Consider the following 18,907-nt stretch of genomic DNA (forward strand, 5'->3'; position numbering starts at 1 on the left):
AAGAGTGTAATGAAAAACATAATGATGTTCCATATATGTATTGTAGAGTATTGTCAATGGTGTGATCGCTAAGCGGAATCAATGGTAAACAGTTGAAATTTATTTATGGTAGTAAAGAAGCAAAATGATATGATGTGTACCTGCATAAAACTATGATAGTGGATGATTGAGGTGAGTAATAGGGTTTAAATGAATGACAATATAAGTATATTCGATTCGAGGTGCGAGAAAAAAGTACTCTCGTCACTGAAGTTAGCACAAGTGGTTGGTGCACAATGTGTGTTACTATTGTAAACTTTGGAATAGTTATTTGATTTCTACTTATTAGAAAAGAAAAAATTACTCTATATCTATACTCGACCAAGATTCTCTACTTTTCATTTTTATTAATGGGAAAAAGAAAAGGACAACAAACAAAAAACTATGATCTTAAACGAAACAACTCTAACAACATCCACAAGAAGGACATGATGCATCTCGGAAGGGCTCGGAGGGACGCCAAATGGTCCAAGTCTTGAGTGTATCATTTGAAGAGCGCCTTGGTTAGCAAGTCAATCCCTCCGTTTGTTCCCTTGGACAACAGATATGAGAGATCTAATTAATCAAAGGAGCACAATAAAGATGCGGATCGAGGTTCAGCATCAAATTTGACCAATCTATTCCTTTCGATCCTCTGCCTTTGATAAATCTCTCTCTCACTCTCTCAACGAAACATGCTCTTTATCTTTCTTTCTCGTATCAAATCATTATTGTTCATCCAAATAATTCATTTTTTAAGTTTTTCTTTTAATTGAAATTTCTTGTTACTAGTTATTTATCTTTTTAAAAGTTTAAAATTAAGGTGATCAAACCGATTAATTTGACTAGTTCGACAGGAAATCGGACTTGTGAAAAGCTAAACCATCTCTTTGGTAAGGCAAGACGTACGCTTAACTAACACAAAATTAGATGGCTTGTAAGAAGTTGTGGAGTCTAAGTTCAAATAACCAAAATATTATACACACAAGTTGTGTAATAAAATCATTCATAGTGAAAATCCCTTCTTGAATATAAAAGATTAGATCACATAAGTATTAGGTTAACCGTGAACTAGTATAAATAAATGATCATGTATGATTGTCAACAATGTTGTACGTATACACTTACAATTATTCTCTATATTATAGTATATATCAAAAATAATTGGACGCTAAATATTAGTATCCAGCGAAACAACATGCAAATTATTATTAAGTCAACTTGTCTATCACGATCAATTGTCCAACTCAGTTTCCACTAACAAAAAAGGTGGACAAAATAATATAATTTATTTTTCTTAATTTGGCTATAAATTGGTAGCTTTCTTTGATCATTTTTCAGCTATTGAGTGTAGGAAGCAATAATTCATTGCAAATTAATCACAAGTCAAAATGGCCAAAATTGCATTAGGAACAACCCGAGAGGCCACTCAGCCTGATTGCATCCAGGCTCTAATTGTTGAATTCATTGCCACCTTTCTCTTTGTCTTTGCTGGTGTTGGTTCTGCAATGACTGCTGGTATATATAAACATAGCTAGCTATAACACTTATTTTTATTATATGATTACAATAATATAACATTGTCACATTTGAAATTATTCCTCTATTAATTTCATCCTATGACATCATTATATTTGAATCCAAATTTCATGATTCAATTTTCCATGTAATTTTACTAAAAGTTCAGGATTCAAACTCCGACTACTAACAATTTTGGATGGATGGATCTAAGACTAATTCTCGAAATTTGTTTCAATAGATAAGCTAAGTGGAGATGCATTAGTAGGATTGTTTTTTGTTGCTATAGCACATGCTCTTGTGGTGGCTGTAATGATTTCCGCCGCACATATTTCTGGTGGCCATTTGAATCCTGCCGTGACCTTGGGTCTCCTCGTTGGCGGCCACATCACCATCTTTCGATCTGTCCTATATTGGATTGATCAATTAGTAGCATCTGCAGCAGCTAGTTATCTTCTTTATTATCTCACCGGTGGATTGGTAAGTGTCTAGAATGGCCGTATATTTTTCAAATAGAACAATTTTTTTCTTCCATTTAATATTTTCATTTTTTTGTGTAAAAAAAATTTGAAAATATCCATATCCATACAATACAATTAATAATATTTTTTTTTTTTGTCTAGAATGTCGGTTTAATTGAATTTTTCTGATCCGCTTACAACACTAATTATACATTGAATATTGCATGATTTGTAGACAACTCCAGCTCATACACTTGCAAGTGGAATAGGGTACACTCAAGGAGTAGTTTGGGAGATTGTGTTGACATTCTCTTTGTTGTTCACTGTTTATGCAACAATGGTTGATCCAAAGAAAGGAGCACTTGCTGGGCTTGGCCCAACTTTGGTTGGGTTTGTGGTTGGGGCTAACATCTTGGCTGGTGGGGCTTTTTCAGCTGCTTCAATGAACCCAGCAAGATCTTTTGGGCCTGCATTGGTTAGTGGAAATTGGACTGATCATTGGGTTTATTGGGTTGGGCCTCTTATTGGTGGTGGGCTTGCTGGTTTTATTTATGAGAATTTCTTCATCAATAGAGATCATGTTCCTTTAGTTGCAGATGAAGAAAGCTATTAAGAATTAACATTAAATTTTTCTTTGGGAATTTGCATAAAATTTGTGTTATTGTTCTTTAATAAGCCAACTAGTATGTGTTTTATTTTTGTGTTTGGTAGAGAGATGAAAAATAAAATGATTTCTAGTATTATATTTGTTTGAAGAGTAACATTAATTGCATATAACTTGAAATTTACATGTCCCTAACAACTTGCAATTTACATTGATTTCCACGTCATTAAAAATATGACACATCATCAATATATGAACAAAAAAATGACCGAGGGAACAAAACTGGGGAAAATTAAAATAGGAGGATTAATTTTGCTAATTTAATAAAATAGAGGACCAAAACTACAATTAAGCCAAAATATTTTTATTAATCTGACAATATAAACCAAACAAATAACACTATAAGAACAAAATCAAATAACATCGTACTAAGAAGACAAACAAAATAACATCGCAATAAAACCACAAAATTACATAAAGACACTAAAGAAAATTCAGCTATAAACCAATTATTTAGAAGAAAAAAAAGAAGATAAAAAGTGATGCATATATAGGTGATTCTAAGACAAAAGAATGCTACAAAATTACCCCCACTCCAATAGATTGAGAAAGAAGAAAATATAAGTATGTAACCCAAAAAAAAAAAAGAAAATATAAGAAAAGGGAAGATTAAGAAAGAGGCTGCTAGGGTTGGCAATTTAAAATATTAAAAAAAAAAATGAAGATTGTTAAATATGTTTGGATCTCAACCCCAAAAGCTAGCTCAAAGGGTGAGGTTGCCCTCACATATTTATACACTTCACATCCCGGGAACCTAAGCAATGTGGGACTTCAAACAATCTCCAACAACACAACAATACATTCAACAAAGATGTCATTGCATCAAAATTATTCTCTATATTATATCAAAAATAATTGTACGTTAAATGTTACTATCCATTGAATCAACATTCAAATTATTATTAAGTTAACTTGTCCATCTCACAATAAAAAAATAATTGGACAAAACTAATATAATATAAATGTACTTTTGTTAATTTGCCTTTATATTATTATATATTGGCAGCTTCTTTTATCCATGTTCTGCCATTGAATGTAGGAAGCAATTGATTGCAAATTGTAAATCATAAGTCAAAAAAAAAAAATAATCATAAGTCAATATGGCCAAAATCGCGTTAGGAACAAGCCGAGAGGCCACTAAGCCCGATTGCATTCAAGCTCTAATTGTAGAATTCATTGTTACCTTTCTCTATGTCTTTGCTGGTGTTGGTTCTACAATGGCTGCTCGTATGTGTTTATTAGCTATTTACATTTATCTCTAAAATATTTTTCTAGTAACCATGTTATTATTGAAGAAAATACGGATTTAAGACTGATTCTCGAAATTTATTTCAATAGATAAGTTAAGTGGAGATGCATTAGTGACATTATCTTTTGTGGCTGTGGCACATGCTCTTTTGGTGGCTGTAATGATTTCCGCTGGCCACATTTCGGGTGGCCATTTGAATCCCTCCGTGACCTTGGGACTCCTTGTCGGAGGCCACATCACAATCGTCCGCGCCATCTTATATTGGATAGATCAATTAATAGCATCTTCAACAGCTTGTTATCTTCTTCATTATCTCACTAGTGGATTGGTAAGCGTTTAAAATTTTCATAAATTTCTCGAATAGAATTTAATATATAGTAGATGGTTTGTTCAAACTTTTTTGCCCTTTATTGCTAGTAAGCTAATTAATCTATCTTGCATGATTCATCAGCCAATTCCAACTCATACACTTGCAAGTGGAATAGGATATACTCAAGGAGTAGTTTGGGAGATTGTGTTGACATTTTCTTTGTTGTTCACTGTATATGCAACCATGGTTGATCCAAAGAAAGGAGCATTTTCTGGGCTTGGCCCACTTTTGATTGGGTTTTTTTTTGGTACAATAAGGGAGAAAAAAAGAAAAAAACAAAACAGGAAGGGCTTTTGATTGGGTTTGTGGTAGGGGCTAATGAAAATTTCTCAACGCACCTCAACATTTCTCCCCAACTCCCTAGCGCACCTAAAAAAATTCGGAAAATACGTTCTGAACTGTTTTTTAGTGTAAAATTTACACTATAAAAAAAAAAATCGGAAAACGTTTTCCGAATTTTTTGGGGTGTGGGGGAGAAAGTGGGTGGGTGCGTTGAGAAATTTTCGGGGCTAATATCATGGCTGGTGGGCTTTCTCAGCTGCTTCGACGAACCCGGCAAGATCATTTGGGCCTGCTTTAGTTAGTGGAAATTGGACTAACCATTGGGTTTATTGGGTTGGACCTCTTATTGGTAGTGGGCTTGCTAGTTTCATTTATGAAAATTTCTTCATTAATAGAGATCATGTTCCTCTAATTGTAGATGATGAAGAAAGATACTAAGAATTAAGATTAGGTTTTACATGAGAACTTTCAAAAAAAATTGTACTATTGTACTTTAATATGGACATATAGATATGAATTGTGTTGTACCCATCCAACAAAAAATTTGTACTATTGTGTTTTACTTGAGACTTGCAAGATTACATCAGAACAACTTAAGCTTACAATTCTTTGATATATTATGTGAAGCAATAACACAAAAATACTTAAAATATTGTTACAAACTTTGTATCTTAGAATATCCTAAGAGTTTACAAAAACCGTGCTTTATTGAAATTTATCACTCTTCGAGTCTCAAGCGTAAATAACAACCAAACAATCTTTATATTGGCTCTGATTGAGAAAGTCCTTAAGTGTAAGGCAAGAAAGTCTCTAACCAATGTGTCCTGAGCAGGAAGTCTTAGACGTGTGTGTAAGCAATTGTAATCTTGTGATTATTGTGGATAAGTTATCTTGTGTAGCCCTAAGATTAATGGGTGAATTAGTATAAAATTTGTGTCTTTTTTCTCTATCTCTTTTATATACTATGTTTTTTTTACAAACCGTTTTAACTTAGAAAGAATTTTAAAAAAAGAAAACAGAATTCAAACCCTCATTTCTTGTGTTTTTTTTCACTTTCAATCTCACCTCAAGAGACCCTCCCTCTAACCAATTGTCCTTCCAAAATAAAGTATGCTCTCTAGTTCCCATCACTCTGCTAATATTATCATTCACCCATGATGACATTCAGTCATTTGAGTATTTTTAATTATTATTTTTTAGTATTTTAGTTAATTTTTAGAAGAATACATGGTCAAAGAGAAGAATATTTGAAGAAATTAACATGTGAAGAAATGTGAAGAAAAAAAAAATTGGAAAAAAATGCAAGATTTTGAAGCTCACACAAGCCTGCACTATCTGTATTTTGCCACTTCTTAGATCGTGACGCAACCCATCCAAATTCGGCATTATAGAAGAAAAACAAAATTATTAAATAAATAAAAGAATTAAAGCATGACAGATTCATCATAAAAATAAAAAAAGAAAACAACATATACACCATAATTTTATTTTATTTTTACTAATATACATCATAATTTTTATTTATATGTAATTTCTGAAATAAGCTCAATCAATTAAATGTCACATTCAATTATCAAATACTAATACATATTATTAATTTAGGTGAGGTTGAAATTTTTGTCCATTTGCAATAAGTTTCTGCATTCCATTCCATCCACACACATCCGTTTACTTTTCTTTTCCACAAGCAAAATTGAATTTGCTGACGACTCTCATTGTTGTGGTGGCATTCATAAAGCCTAATGTTGTTATTACTTGTCAGAAAAACAAAGTTTCATTATGCCACTTTGATTCAAATTTATTTTTATTTTTAAATCAAATGTATCCTCTGCACGGAACTGCAGAGACTAATCCCATCGAGGTAACTGAGATCCATTTAAGGGGTTGATCTCTCCCAACAAATGCTTCCATACGCACCGGCTGAGGATCGAACCCAGAACCAAATGGTTAAGAGACAATTTGATTCAAAACTTTATGCTATACTATAAATTAAATGTTGTCATTGAAAACTTACTTTGGGTACTATAAATGTTGTCACGTTGTTCTTAATTCATGTTGTTTGTTGGAATGCTAAAATAACTCCGTTAAAGGAACTTCCAATTTTGGAATCAGTGACAAAATACTTAACTCCGTTTTCTTATATTTTTTCTTCTTTCAATATAGTATTAAATAATTCTACAAGCAACTCAAGTTTGTGTTTGTTCTCAAACTGCATGCAAAGAAAAGACAAGAAAAAGAACAAATCTTGGAACCTTTTGTTGATGAACTTCAAGTTAACTCATCTTTGGAATCTTTGTATCAAATATAAGGTACTTTTTTTTGGAATTAAAGTTCATATTTTCTTAGTTTATTATTGGAAAAATTGGTTTTTTTTCTTCCTACCCCCTTTTTTTTTTCTTGGTTGTTTTATTTGGTTTTGCATGGTAAATGGGGTGTCATTAGAATTGTAAGTCTTTCATGTGGAATGTCACTGTAAAAGACTGCTTTTGTTTGTTGTTTAATTTGGTTAGTATGATAAGTCAAATTTTGGTGAGTCTTTGTTGTGTTTCTATGAGTTTCTTTCATAATCTTGTTTTTTCTTTTGATTTTTCATTCTTTACCTTCTTTGGCCAATTTCAGAAAATGGAAAGAAAAAAAAATGCATAATCTGTTTCATTTGGACCCTGATTTCTAAAAATGAATCCATATTTTGTCGATATTGTTTGGTTGATTTGGTTAGACTTTTTTGCTATAGTTTTTTTTTCTTAAGTAGTTTAGCGGTTAGGCTTACGTACTTTAAGTGAAAAAGTGGAGAATTCGAAATCTGAATCCCGACTCTTTCATAAATTATCCTCCTACACTGGCAGAACTAGGGTTGGGCTGAGATGGACAACGGTTGTTAAAGAAGTCCTGCATCAGTTGCGAGATGACATGAATATGTGCGTATAAAGTAGATGCAATCATCACCTTACAAATCAATTTTATAAAGATGAGTTAGACGCAATACTAAATTCTAAGATTATATCATAGCCTCCTCCATAATCCCCTGGACCGCCTGCTATCAAGTTCTGATTGGGTTATCCACCTTTTCATATCCGCGCCTCAAGTCCATAGCGCTTGACGAGAGGGGTTGTGTTAAAGAAGTCCCACATGCAATCTTCACATTACAAGTCGGGTTTGTAATGATGTATCAGACCCAATACTCAATTCTAAGTATAGTATTAATTTAAGTATATTATTAATAACTTTTAAGTTATTCATCATACATTTAGTAAAAATAAAAATTATTCATCATACATATTATTACAAATATATTAATATTAATATATTACAAATATTAATATTAGTTTAAAGTTTATTATGAATGATTATAAGTCACTCGACACATATTAATTCATGTATTAGTTCATACTCCCTCCGAACATAATTATAAGCAAAAACCATTTTTTAGGTTCATTGAAAAAGTAATGTATCTGGTCAATAATATAGACTGAATACATTATTTTTTGCTAAAAAGTGTTTTTTACTTATAATTGTGTCCGGAGGGAGTAATCTATTATTGATGATTTAATGTCACTAGGTATATGTGCAGAATGTTATTTTAAGGTATGCAGTTTAATTTTATAATAATCATTTTTTACTTTGTTATTTAATTTTTGTAAAGTACGATAATTGAAATAAAAAATAAGAAGTTATAAACTAATTGAATTAACTTAAAAAGAACCTATAAGTTAGTATAAATTAATAATCTATAAGTTCGTAAAAAAAAGTTACTAAACATATTTTTCTTTTAATATGAATTTATAAGTTATAAGTTCAAAATCTAGTGTGGTTGAATAGAGTCTTTATTTTTTACAACTTATTTTTACCCCAATTTGTATCCTCTACCTTATGCACCCATCCAAATTCGGCATAATATAAGCAAAAGAAAATTATTAAAGAAATAAAAGAATTAAAACATGACAGACTAATCATAAAAAAATGCAACATATAGGAGTACTCCATAATTTTTATTTACTTAAAACAAACACAGTATTTTGTACCAAATAGAAAAACAAACAAACACAGTAACAGTAGTACTGTATTATCAATGTTGGTGGTGGGTGAGGTCGAAATATTTGTCCATTTGCAATAAATTTCTGCATACCCCCAATCCACATCCGTTTACTTTGCTTTTCCATTTCCACAAGCAAAAAATGAATTTGCCGACAACTCTCATGTTGCGGGGCGTTCAGAGCATCCACAATGGAGATATTCATTTTTGAGTACTTAAATGAGTTTCACGTGTACACATAATTCATTTATATTTTTTTAATTATAGTATCTAATAAGTACTCAATACCTCAAACCCAACATCTCTTAAAAAGTTCTAAATAGGCCCTACCAATAACACATCTCACCATTATAAATTGGACCCACAAAAACAAAATAGGTACTATTGCTTATTGTAGAACTAGTACCTATTAGGTACTCAAATGTGTATTGCTCCAATGGTAGTACCTAATAAGTACCATAAGTACCTAATAGGTACTATAACATTAGAGATGGTCTCATAAGGCCTAGTGTTGGAGAACGTACCCGTGGAATATACGATGTGAGTTGAGTTTTCCTTTCATAATCGAATTCTTTCCCTTCGCATGAGTAATAAACACATTTTCTTATTATTATTACATGTCAGAACAAGAAAGTTTCATTATGCTACTTTGATCGAAAACTATACTATAAATAAATGTTGTCTCGTTGAAGGAACTTCCAATTTTGGAATTAGTGCCAAAATTCATAAAAGTTAGTACATTTTTTATGGCATATGGAGTACTAAAATTTTAAACTTAAAGTAAATAAAAAAAATGTTTGAGGTTTGAATCTCGATTTCTGCATATAAAATGTGACATTTTTACCAATAGAACTAAGTTTACACGATTAAATATCTCACATTTAGTCCATGTGAATATAACTTATTTGATAGAGACATTACACAATGTAGGAGTTCAAATCTTGATCCTCCTATTTATTTTAGGCTTAATTAGTAAAATAGTCCCTTAAAGACATTTTTAGTTTCATATTGGTCCCTTAAAGAAAAAGGTCCAAATAGGTCCCTTAAAGAAAAAAAGGTTCGAATAGGTCCCTTAAAGATATTTCCGTTAATCAGTTTGGTCCTTTCAATCCATTTTTTCGAGGACCAAACTGATTAACGAAGATGTCTTTAAGGGACCAAACTGATTAACGGAGATGTCTTTAAGGGACCTATTCAGTCCTTTTTTTCTCTAAGGGACCTATTCGGTCCTTTTTTTCTTTAAGGACCAATATAAAACCAAAAATATCTTTAAGAGACCATCTTATTAATTAAGCCTTTATTTTATATAGTCACTAAGTTGCTTTAAAAAAAAATACACGTTTAACTCAGTTTTCTTATTTTTTTTCAATATTAAATAATTCAACAAGCAACTCAAGTTTGTGTTTTGTTCTGAAACTGCATGCAAAGAAAAAGACAAGAAAAAGAACAAATCATTGAACCTTTTGTTAATGAACTTCAAATTAACTCATCTTTAGAATCTTTTCTTCTTGTGTGTATCAAATAAGGTACTTTTTTTTTTTATGGTAAAGTTCATATTTTATTAGTTTTTTCTCTTTTTTCATTTGCTTTTTTTTTCTTCCTACCTTTTTTTTGAAAAAAGATTCTTTTTTTTTTCTTGGTTGTTTTATTTGGTTTTGCATGGTAAATGGGGTGTCACTAGAATTGTAAGTCTTTCATGTGGAATGTCACTGTAAAAAATTGGTTTGTTGTTTGGTTAGTGACAAGTCAAATTTTGGTGAGTCTTTGTTGTGTTTCTTTCATCTTCTTGTTTTTTGTTTTGATTTTTCATTCTTTACCTTCTTTATATTTCTTTGGTCAATTTCAGAAAATGGAAAAAAATAATGCATAATCTGTTTCATTTGGACACTGATGAATCTGTTTTGTAAAAGTGAGTTCAATTGAATGTGTTTGATATTTTATCAATATTGTTTAGTTTGGTTAGTCTTTTTCAATTGAATGTGTTTGATATTTGATTCTTCTTGTTTTTGTTGTTTTTATGCAGAGGTGAGATAAGCTGATTCTTGTCAAAATTGATGGTATAGTTGAAGAATTTAAGCAAAAATGGGTGGAGATTTTGTGTCAATGTTTCAGCTAGAAACAAAGAAATTACTATGGCTTATTGGAATTACTTTTGCAATGATCTTATCTTTTCAGTATCTTGAGCTTCCATATGGCAATGTTCTATTCTCTCTATTCACTTCTAACAAAATACCAATATCTCAAACTATAGATACCAACAAAACTATTGTTAACAATGTCACAATTTTCAATCAAGAAAACTCTACTAATGAATTTACCATTGAGAAAGCTAATGCAACTAAGGATAGTGTTTCGATAACTGGTTTTTTATTGGAACCAGGATTTGATGAGTCTAACAAAAGTTCAATAGTGGATGATAGTGTTAAGAGTTTAGGTAATGTAAGTAATGCACAAAAGGTAGAAGAAAATGTTGTATCAACAAATTTAACTCAAGGTTTTGATTCTACGAAAAATGTGAGTCCGAATGTAACAACTGCAGTGTTATCAAATGATGATAACAAGTCATCATTATCTCAGAAATCTATTAGTCCTGTGCCTAAGGAGAATCAAGAAACTCATGCAACAATTCCACAAGTCACAACGGTGTCCGAAATGAAGAAGTTGTTGCTTCAGAGTCATGTGTCGTATCGATCAATGGTATGTGACAAAAGTTTGACAGTTCATTAAGCCTCCTTCTAATGTTCAAATTTCTAAGCTTATTATGTTTGTTTGTTTTTTAGAAGCCGAGGTGGTTTTCAGATGTTGATCAAGAGTTACTGCAAGCAAGATCAGAGATTGAAAATGCACCAATTGTAAAGAATGATCCGAAACTCTATGGTCCTATTTATCATAATGTTTCCATGTTCAAGAGGTATTACTCTCTTTTGTAGTGATTGCATGAAACTAACACTAGATGTTTAATGGCTATGTAGCACCAACACTTCAGATTGAAAGCGTGTCTGGTATCCAACACGACACTGACACTACGTGTCTACATTCTATTACTTTTGTTTCTCAAATTATTGTTGACGTGTAAGTGTCAGTGCCGTGTTTGTGTCGGTGCTTCATAGCTTATTGATGCTACAAAATTCAGACCTGAACTTGTGTCTGTCAAATTTTCAGGAGCTATGAGTTAATGGAAGAGAGACTCAAAGTGTATGTATACAAAGAAGGAGCTAGACCTATATTGCATTCGCCATTTCTCACAGGAATCTATGCTTCTGAGGGATGGTTTATGAAGCTGATGGAAGCTAATAAAAGATTTGTAACAAAAAATCCAAAGAAGGCTCACCTGTTTTACTTACCTTTCAGTTCTAGGATGTTAGAGGAAACTTTGTATGTAAAGGATTCACACAGTCACAAGAATCTGATTCAATATCTACATGATTATGTAGACCTGATTGCGGCGAGATATTCTTTCTGGAACAGAACTGGAGGTGCTGATCATTTTCTTGTTGGTTGCCATGATTGGGTAATGATTTCTTCCCTTCGTCAATATTTTTGCAAATCGAAGGTCTTAAATTGCAACTATGTCGCGATCCTTGTTATCTAAGACTGGTCATGGTTCGGTTCATAAAGGAAACCAACAGAATTGAACCGTTAGAACTGTTCGGTAAGATCGAACCGGACTGTTAATGGTACGGAATTGAACCATTAGAACTGTTCGGTAAGATCGAACCGGACTGTTAATGGTTCGTTCAAAACTGAACTAACCTGGTATGAAGGTTTTGTGCACCAGTTTAGTGGTTCTGAACCGGAACTACATTTACAAAATTCGAGCTGTACTTTTTCGAACTGAACTGATTCTTTGTGAACCAAACCGTACCATTATTACCTGATAATTAGGACTTTTGAAAAAGAAAAAAACATATTGCAAATATTAGGACAATTTAAAAAAAAAAACAATAAATTGCTCCAAACCGTTAAACCAAACTGTAATGGATTGTTCACGAACTCAGTTTAGTTTGTGAACTATCAATCACGGTTCTGTTTTTTCGGTTCGGATCCATTGGCACACCTAACTTCCGGTAAAGTTACGACAATAAGTTTGTCATTTCACATTCAAATTCATATTCCATTAGTTTTGTGGTATTGAAGCAAAAAACATCTGAATTTTGTATAGCATTTTATTTTCGGTACCTCTCAACTGTGCAGGCTCCATCAGAAACAAAGTTGCGCCTAACTAACTGCATAAGGTCCCTCTGCAACGCCGATGTGAAAGAAGGATTTGTCTTCGGTAAAGACGCGTCTCTTCCAGAAACCTACGTCCGAAACGCTCAAAATCCAACTAGGGATCTTGGTGGCAATACATTTAAAAAGAAGACAGTACTGGCCTTTTTCGCAGGGAGCATGCATGGTTATGTGCGACCAATTCTATTAAAGCACTGGGAAAATAAAGATCCTGACATGAAAATCTTCGGAAAATTGCCAAAAGCGAAAGGAAACAGTAACTACATTCACTACATGAAGAGTAGCAAGTACTGTATTTGTGCAAGAGGGTATGAAGTGAATAGTCCAAGAGTTGTGGAAGCTATTTTCTATGAATGTGTTCCGGTTATTATATCTGATAATTTTGTGCCACCTTTTTTCGAGGTTTTGAATTGGGAATCCTTTGCTGTTATTGTATTGGAGAAGGACATTCCAAATTTGAAAAATATACTACTTTCAATTCCAGAAAAGAGATATCTAAGATTGCTTATGAGGGTAAAAAAGGTACAACAACATTTCTTGTGGCACAAGAATCCTGTCAAGTATGATTTATTTCATATGATCCTTCATTCTATTTGGTATAATAGAGTTTTCTCTGCCACTAGCTAGATAACTACTTGAATATAAGGTCATTTATTGTGTATATCTTTTGAGTGTTTGGTGTAAATAAAATTTCTCTATATTTTTCCTGTGTGCAATAATTGATTATTTGATGTTGCCTTCTTTTGAATACTTTTTCTTGGCTTCCAATTAAGGTTCATCAAAGACATTTTTATAGGTCTATATCACATAATACCCTTCCTCATAATTGAAATAACGAATTTGCTGCATATGATTGAAAACCTCATAACAAACCAGATTAAAAAAACAATTGAAATTTGAATTAGGAAACTTGAAATTATCAGAAAAGTAAATATTAGAATATGTTTCTAAGTGAATTTTGCAGATGCATTAGACAAGTTCAAGCAAAAAACCAGAATCTTGTTAGATTTGTAGAAGCTACATACAGAAAATGTTGTTAGATTATTGGAAAGTCAACAAATTTAGAAGTATAAAAGTGATTCCCTATCAAAATAATGAGAATACTGGATATTTACACCTAAAAATGATTCATGAACTATGTAACGCCAACACTTCGGTCTTTAACACTCACGAATAAAGTGTGCCCGAGTCTTTACACTTCGGTGTCCAACACTGACACTCATGATTACACAATCACTCTATTTTCACAAATTATTGTCGGTGTCTACGTGTTTGTGTCGGTTTTGTGTCCTGTGTTTGTGTCTAATGTCTGTGTTAGTGTTTCATATAGTTCACCTCCAGTGTAAATAAAACTAAAAATAACGAATACTTTGTCACGAGTATTAACATATCCTGGCAATTCATCAAACAGGTTGTGTACAAAAACTAATATATATCAAACAATTGCAAATTTCAATCAAAATGATTAATAGATTCAATAACACAATCCTAATCAAGATATATATGCAAAAACAGAATATAAAAAATCCAGAAATTATATACAAATCCTGATTGATTTCGTTCATCGATAGAAAATGGAAACGATTGAATTGCGAGAAGGAAACTACACCCCTATATTTTTTTTTTGATAGAATTTTTTTTTTTTTTTGATAGAAACACCCCTATATTTTTCTATGCCAAGAAATGCATTTATTTTTCTAGTTACACCCCTATATTTTCTGGTTACACGTCTCAAACACAAATATTTAATGGTAATAACTAAAATACTCCCGGTCTCCTATTTCAACTAGGCTAAATTGCATTTTTGGCTGTTAACTTTCACAAACTTGCGATTTTGTCCCTTTAACTTTCAAAATAGCACTTTTGACCGATAAATTTCACAAACTTGAGATATTTGGCCTCCTGACTAAGTTAACGCATATCTCGCAAGCAACTCATATGTCACGTATCTTACCACCCGGACAATGATGCACGTGGACTTGGCAAATGAGTCATTGTATGTATGCTAACATGACATGTGAGTCACTTGCCACATGTGCGTTGACTTGGTCAAAATAAGCGGTGAGTCATCCTTTAGCAAAAGGGGCTAAAGTTAAGAGGCAAAATCGCACGTTTATGAAAGTTAGGAGGCTAAAAGTGTAATTTAGCCTAATTTTTAAATAAACCTCTTTGTGTAAATATTTTAAAAATTTTGCTAAGTTGTACTCTAAAGACACATATTAATAAAATAAAAAGAAGAAATTTTGTATTGAAAATATAAAATTTAAATTTATTTTTTCGACAAAATAATATTTAAAATTTTAAAAATTGAATATGCAACTTTTAAGACAATATTTATATATTTAGTTTACTACGGTAACAAGTGCAACAAGAATATATACGTTAGCAGTTGCATGTTTTTAATCCATTTATTTTTTAGGCTTTCACCACCAGTTTAATCTGGTTCGGAGATTAGTTCTGGCATCAAGTGGTTCCAGCCCCATCCCGATCGCAGTTGCGGGGGATCGAACCGTGATCCTCCCTACCAAGTTCAGCACCAATCACCACTGAACTAACTAACGATTGGTACCCATTTATATTTGAACACCCTCATTTTATGATGAACTAATTTAGAGTGAGATCCAAACTCATATTTGACCTTATAAAGGGTATACGTGTCTTTCTAAAGAAGACTTCAATCACATGTTTAGAACGTTGGCAGTTAAACAAACATTTAGTAACAAATCTAAACGTTTGTAGAAGGAAAAAAACAACTTATGTAAATGGAGAACTTGGATGTAAGATTAAGAAAATAATTAAATGTTCAATAAATAAAATTAAGTTTGTATCATATAATTATTATTAGTATAAGCTACATTCATGAATGGCTACAGAAACCAAAAATAGTGTTGTGAAGCCCAAATCAAATGATCCAAATGGATCTTCAAAGGGAAAAGTTGATCCTTTGGTTGTTAAGAAGAAATTAGCAAACTCAAGCAAGCTTCCATCTGATTCAAAGATGAAATCTGTCACAAAATCTGAGGTATCCTCAAAAATTGAGAATTGTTATTATAATTTTTCTTATGAATTAATTTGCTTTGTGGTGTTGTGGATTTATTAGACGGGTTTAATTATATGTTGCTTTTTCCTTTTTTTTTTTATGTTAAATTAGGGATATAATTTTGTTACGACCTTATTTCAACATGATATGTTTTATAGGATCGTACTAATGTGTCATTGATCTCTAAAGAGACATGAACATAAATTTGGATGATGAACCATAACTGTGCGATTAGAGTGTGATTAGCGGTTTGGGTGATTCTCAATTTGGGATATTATCCTCTGCCGTAGGGTATCGTTCTGGGTCAGAGGAAAAAAAGGACATAATTTTGTTGATTGTTACAATAATATTGTGATCAAGTGATGATTTATTATTCGATTAGATTTAAATTATCGTCTGCAACTTAAATTGCGGCCGCAACGTCAAGAATTTTTATGATTCTCCTATTACCAAGTACAATGTTGGTGAAACGTGACGCTACCACAATCGCGATAGCAATTTAAACATTGTAATTCACATTTGATATATCTATTTTTCTTATGATAATTTTCATATTAATTTCAATTTCAATTTCAATTCAATTAGGATGGTTGCATATCTAAATGTGTTTTGTTTTGGATAATGATTTGAAGGTTAAACTTACAAAGAACACTACAACAAAAGTGAGAGAGAAGAAAGCCTATAGTCTTCCAGGGCAGAAACATGATCCTCCAGAAGAGGTAATGATCCTATAACAATTGATTTTTCAAGAAATTACAAATATAATGTCTATATTATGTATAGGATTAATTCCCACTTATGTTTATGATTTTTATGACTATTTTATTGACAGAGAGATCCTCTAAGAATTTTCTATGAGTCATTATCAAAGCAAATACCAACAAGTGAAATGGCAGAATTTTGGTGAGTTCTCTTTCAATCTTACAATTAATATTCATAGTACACTGAAATGTTAGAACAACAACTCTTAAAAAATCTTATTTAAAAGAATAAATATACGAAAGCGCAAACAGAAAAACTCACGATGTTTGGTATCGAAGTTTGAAAATTGTGTTTATGTTGGATCACGAGAGGAGTCTGAAAGATCATTACATTGTACTAGATCAATTACACAAGTAAACTGGACACTGTATTTTTATGTCAAAACCTTATAGCGTTAGGTATGCTTCTTTTTAAGCCGTATTGGACGTCATATTTTAACCCAAAATCTTTCACCCTCCGAACACTATCGTAAGCAGACAAATAATTTTTAGATTCATTGAATAATTGACTAACCTAGACTCTAGAGGGTTTAAGGCATTAGATATGCTTCCTCTTAAGCGGAAGTTTGTTCATGGAGATACACTTGTACTGCCATTGACACTCACATCAATGTGACACACTACTCGACCATCATTGTTATGAAGATTTTCGTTACAAAGAGTCAATCTCATTTAGATCACAAACCATCAACTTTCTACCGTTGTTGGGTTGTGAGTGAAGAAGCCCAATGATTAACACATTGGGTTTAAAACAACCAAAGAAATAATTTCACATTACATTTTTACTCAAAAGCTTAATATATTAGATTTATGAGTCATCTCATTTATATGTTGTTCAACATCCATTTTTTCATCCGATCAAAGACTTTTAACTCACATTGACACTCCTCACAAATTACAACAATTCCCTTTCTATTATCTTCGACCACGAGCTCTTTCGCATCGCTCGATTGACCTATTCATTTACCTGTAACTATGAACCATACTCTAGAACAACAGATTACATACTTCTTCAATTGAAGAGGCATATATCACATGAAAACAATGTGGCGTTTTGTTTCTCTATAGCTGTCAAGTTACAATTATGAATCAGTGGCTATAGAAGTCATAACTGATAGTTCTATGCATTTATTATGTACTCTACTATAACTTCATGATTGAACCTTGTTGTCCTTTTGAATCTAGTGTTTCTATTCATGTACAATTTTAGTATACAAACACTTAATACTATGTTGAATTTATGAGGCTTTAGCTAAGAAGAATAATATAGGAGAAGAATTATAATTATAGTTTTACATGATTTGGTGATACAAAACAAAAACTAAACATTAACCCTCATTTACATGATATATGAGTATGAATAAAGAGAATACAACATATTGGGGGATATAAATCAAATTCAGTCAAACCACATAATCGTTCAAACGGGCATACAAACAACAACTCTCTTTATAAACCACATCGAGGTTAACGGCGTCACCGGTCCAAATACTAATCAAATAGGAAGGTAACTAATAAAAAATGGATGACTAATCATGATAATGACTAAAGCATATGAAAAGCAATCATAACAAACAATCTAAAAAGACATTTTAAATTAATCTCAAGATCTTTATGATATTTTCATAGCACATCTAGCAATAAGAAATATAATATAAACCATTCATATGTCTTTACTCAATCACTTCAGCTTTTTTTATTGTGTTAGTTCATGAAATGGTGTCAAAGCTTCAATGACAAGTGGTCTAGAGTTCAACATTTATTATTTCTGTCATAGTTTTAAATTGCAGTTGTAGTTATGATTATGTTGTAAATATTTATATTATGATGAAATACGAAAAAATGTGATGGTCATTGTAGAGACTTTAAAATTTACAACATTATAGTTGCCGACAACAATTTAAAACCATTGTCTTTATTTTTTTAGATAACAAAAACATAGACAAAGTTAAAGTTTTGCTTTATATGTTGAGTAAAAATTTACAAATTATATATTTTAATGTGAAGGTTAATGGAACATGGGATGTTGTCTCCAGAAAGAGCAAAAAAAGCATTTGAGAAGAAGCAGAGGAAACAAAAAGAGCTGAGAATAGGAGCTCCTTTGAAGCCATCCACTACAACTGAAACTTCCAATAAACAAAAAGCATCTAAAAATGGAGACAAAAAAGCCAAGAAAATAATTGTTGAGAGTGATGAAGATGTTGATGATTTAGTTGTAAGTCCTAAAAGAAAAAAAGTGTAGCAAGAAGGAAAGTCTCAGATTGGTTGTACCAATTTTCAA

The 18,907-nt window shown here is 31.9% G+C and overlaps 3 protein-coding genes and 2 pseudogenes across 8 annotated transcripts; all 5 read left to right on the forward strand.

Annotated features, from left to right (window-relative positions):
* Positions 1-1,124: 1,124 nt before the first annotated feature.
* Positions 1,125-2,745, forward strand: LOC123902886 (aquaporin TIP4-1-like). Its single transcript, XM_045952703.1, has 3 exons — positions 1,125-1,536; positions 1,778-2,016; positions 2,233-2,745. The coding sequence occupies exons 1-3, from the start codon at positions 1,410-1,412 to the stop codon at positions 2,608-2,610; spliced, it is 744 nt and encodes a 247-aa protein (XP_045808659.1). The 5' UTR covers positions 1,125-1,409; the 3' UTR covers positions 2,611-2,745.
* A 969-nt stretch (positions 2,746-3,714) lies between these two features.
* On the forward strand, positions 3,715-5,180 carry LOC123902888 (annotated as a pseudogene).
* LOC123902887 (probable glycosyltransferase At5g03795) lies at positions 4,102-13,556 on the forward strand. Of its 6 annotated transcripts, none has more exons than XM_045952707.1 (6): positions 6,581-6,847; positions 10,109-10,121; positions 10,619-11,292; positions 11,376-11,506; positions 11,758-12,106; positions 12,790-13,556. In XM_045952707.1, exons 3-6 carry the CDS (start codon positions 10,678-10,680, stop codon positions 13,450-13,452), a joined length of 1,758 nt encoding a protein of 585 aa, XP_045808663.1. In that variant the 5' UTR covers positions 6,581-6,847; positions 10,109-10,121; positions 10,619-10,677; the 3' UTR covers positions 13,453-13,556. The 6 variants fall into 6 exon arrangements, with proteins under 6 accessions (XP_045808665.1, XP_045808663.1, XP_045808661.1 ...); XM_045952705.1 differs by lacking the exon at positions 6,581-6,847 and adding an exon at positions 10,442-10,504 and having other exon boundaries at positions 9,956-10,121; XM_045952706.1 differs by lacking the exons at positions 6,581-6,847; positions 10,109-10,121 and adding exons at positions 10,217-10,351; positions 10,442-10,504.
* Positions 13,557-15,648: 2,092 nt separating this feature from the next.
* Positions 15,649-18,907, forward strand: LOC123893372. Its single transcript, XM_045943243.1, has 4 exons — positions 15,649-15,847; positions 16,498-16,584; positions 16,698-16,768; positions 18,634-18,907. Exons 1-4 carry the CDS (start codon positions 15,689-15,691, stop codon positions 18,866-18,868), a joined length of 552 nt encoding a protein of 183 aa, XP_045799199.1. The 5' UTR covers positions 15,649-15,688; the 3' UTR covers positions 18,869-18,907.
* LOC123903467 lies at positions 15,992-16,176 on the forward strand (annotated as a pseudogene).

The sequence above is a fragment of the Trifolium pratense genome, linkage group LG1, assembly GCF_020283565.1.
Source record: "Trifolium pratense cultivar HEN17-A07 linkage group LG1, ARS_RC_1.1, whole genome shotgun sequence".
NCBI lineage: Eukaryota > Viridiplantae > Streptophyta > Magnoliopsida > Fabales > Fabaceae > Trifolium > Trifolium pratense.

Coding starts and splice junctions, on each gene's coding strand:
- LOC123902886 (XM_045952703.1), top strand. CDS start 1,410: ATGGCCAAAATTGCATTAGGAACAACCCGAGAGGCCACTCAGCCTGAT. Junction 1,537..1,777: donor TGGTTCTGCAATGACTGCTG/GTATATATAAAC, acceptor TTGTTTCAATAG/ATAAGCTAAGTGGAGATGCA. Junction 2,017..2,232: donor ATTATCTCACCGGTGGATTG/GTAAGTGTCTAG, acceptor CATGATTTGTAG/ACAACTCCAGCTCATACACT.
- LOC123902887 (XM_045952709.1), top strand. CDS start 10,678: ATGGGTGGAGATTTTGTGTCAATGTTTCAGCTAGAAACAAAGAAATTA. Junction 11,293..11,375: donor ATGTGTCGTATCGATCAATG/GTATGTGACAAA, acceptor TTTGTTTTTTAG/AAGCCGAGGTGGTTTTCAGA. Junction 12,107..12,789: donor TTGTTGGTTGCCATGATTGG/GTAATGATTTCT, acceptor TCAACTGTGCAG/GCTCCATCAGAAACAAAGTT.
- LOC123893372 (XM_045943243.1), top strand. CDS start 15,689: ATGGCTACAGAAACCAAAAATAGTGTTGTGAAGCCCAAATCAAATGAT. Junction 15,848..16,497: donor AATCTGTCACAAAATCTGAG/GTATCCTCAAAA, acceptor AATGATTTGAAG/GTTAAACTTACAAAGAACAC. Junction 16,585..16,697: donor AACATGATCCTCCAGAAGAG/GTAATGATCCTA, acceptor TTTTATTGACAG/AGAGATCCTCTAAGAATTTT.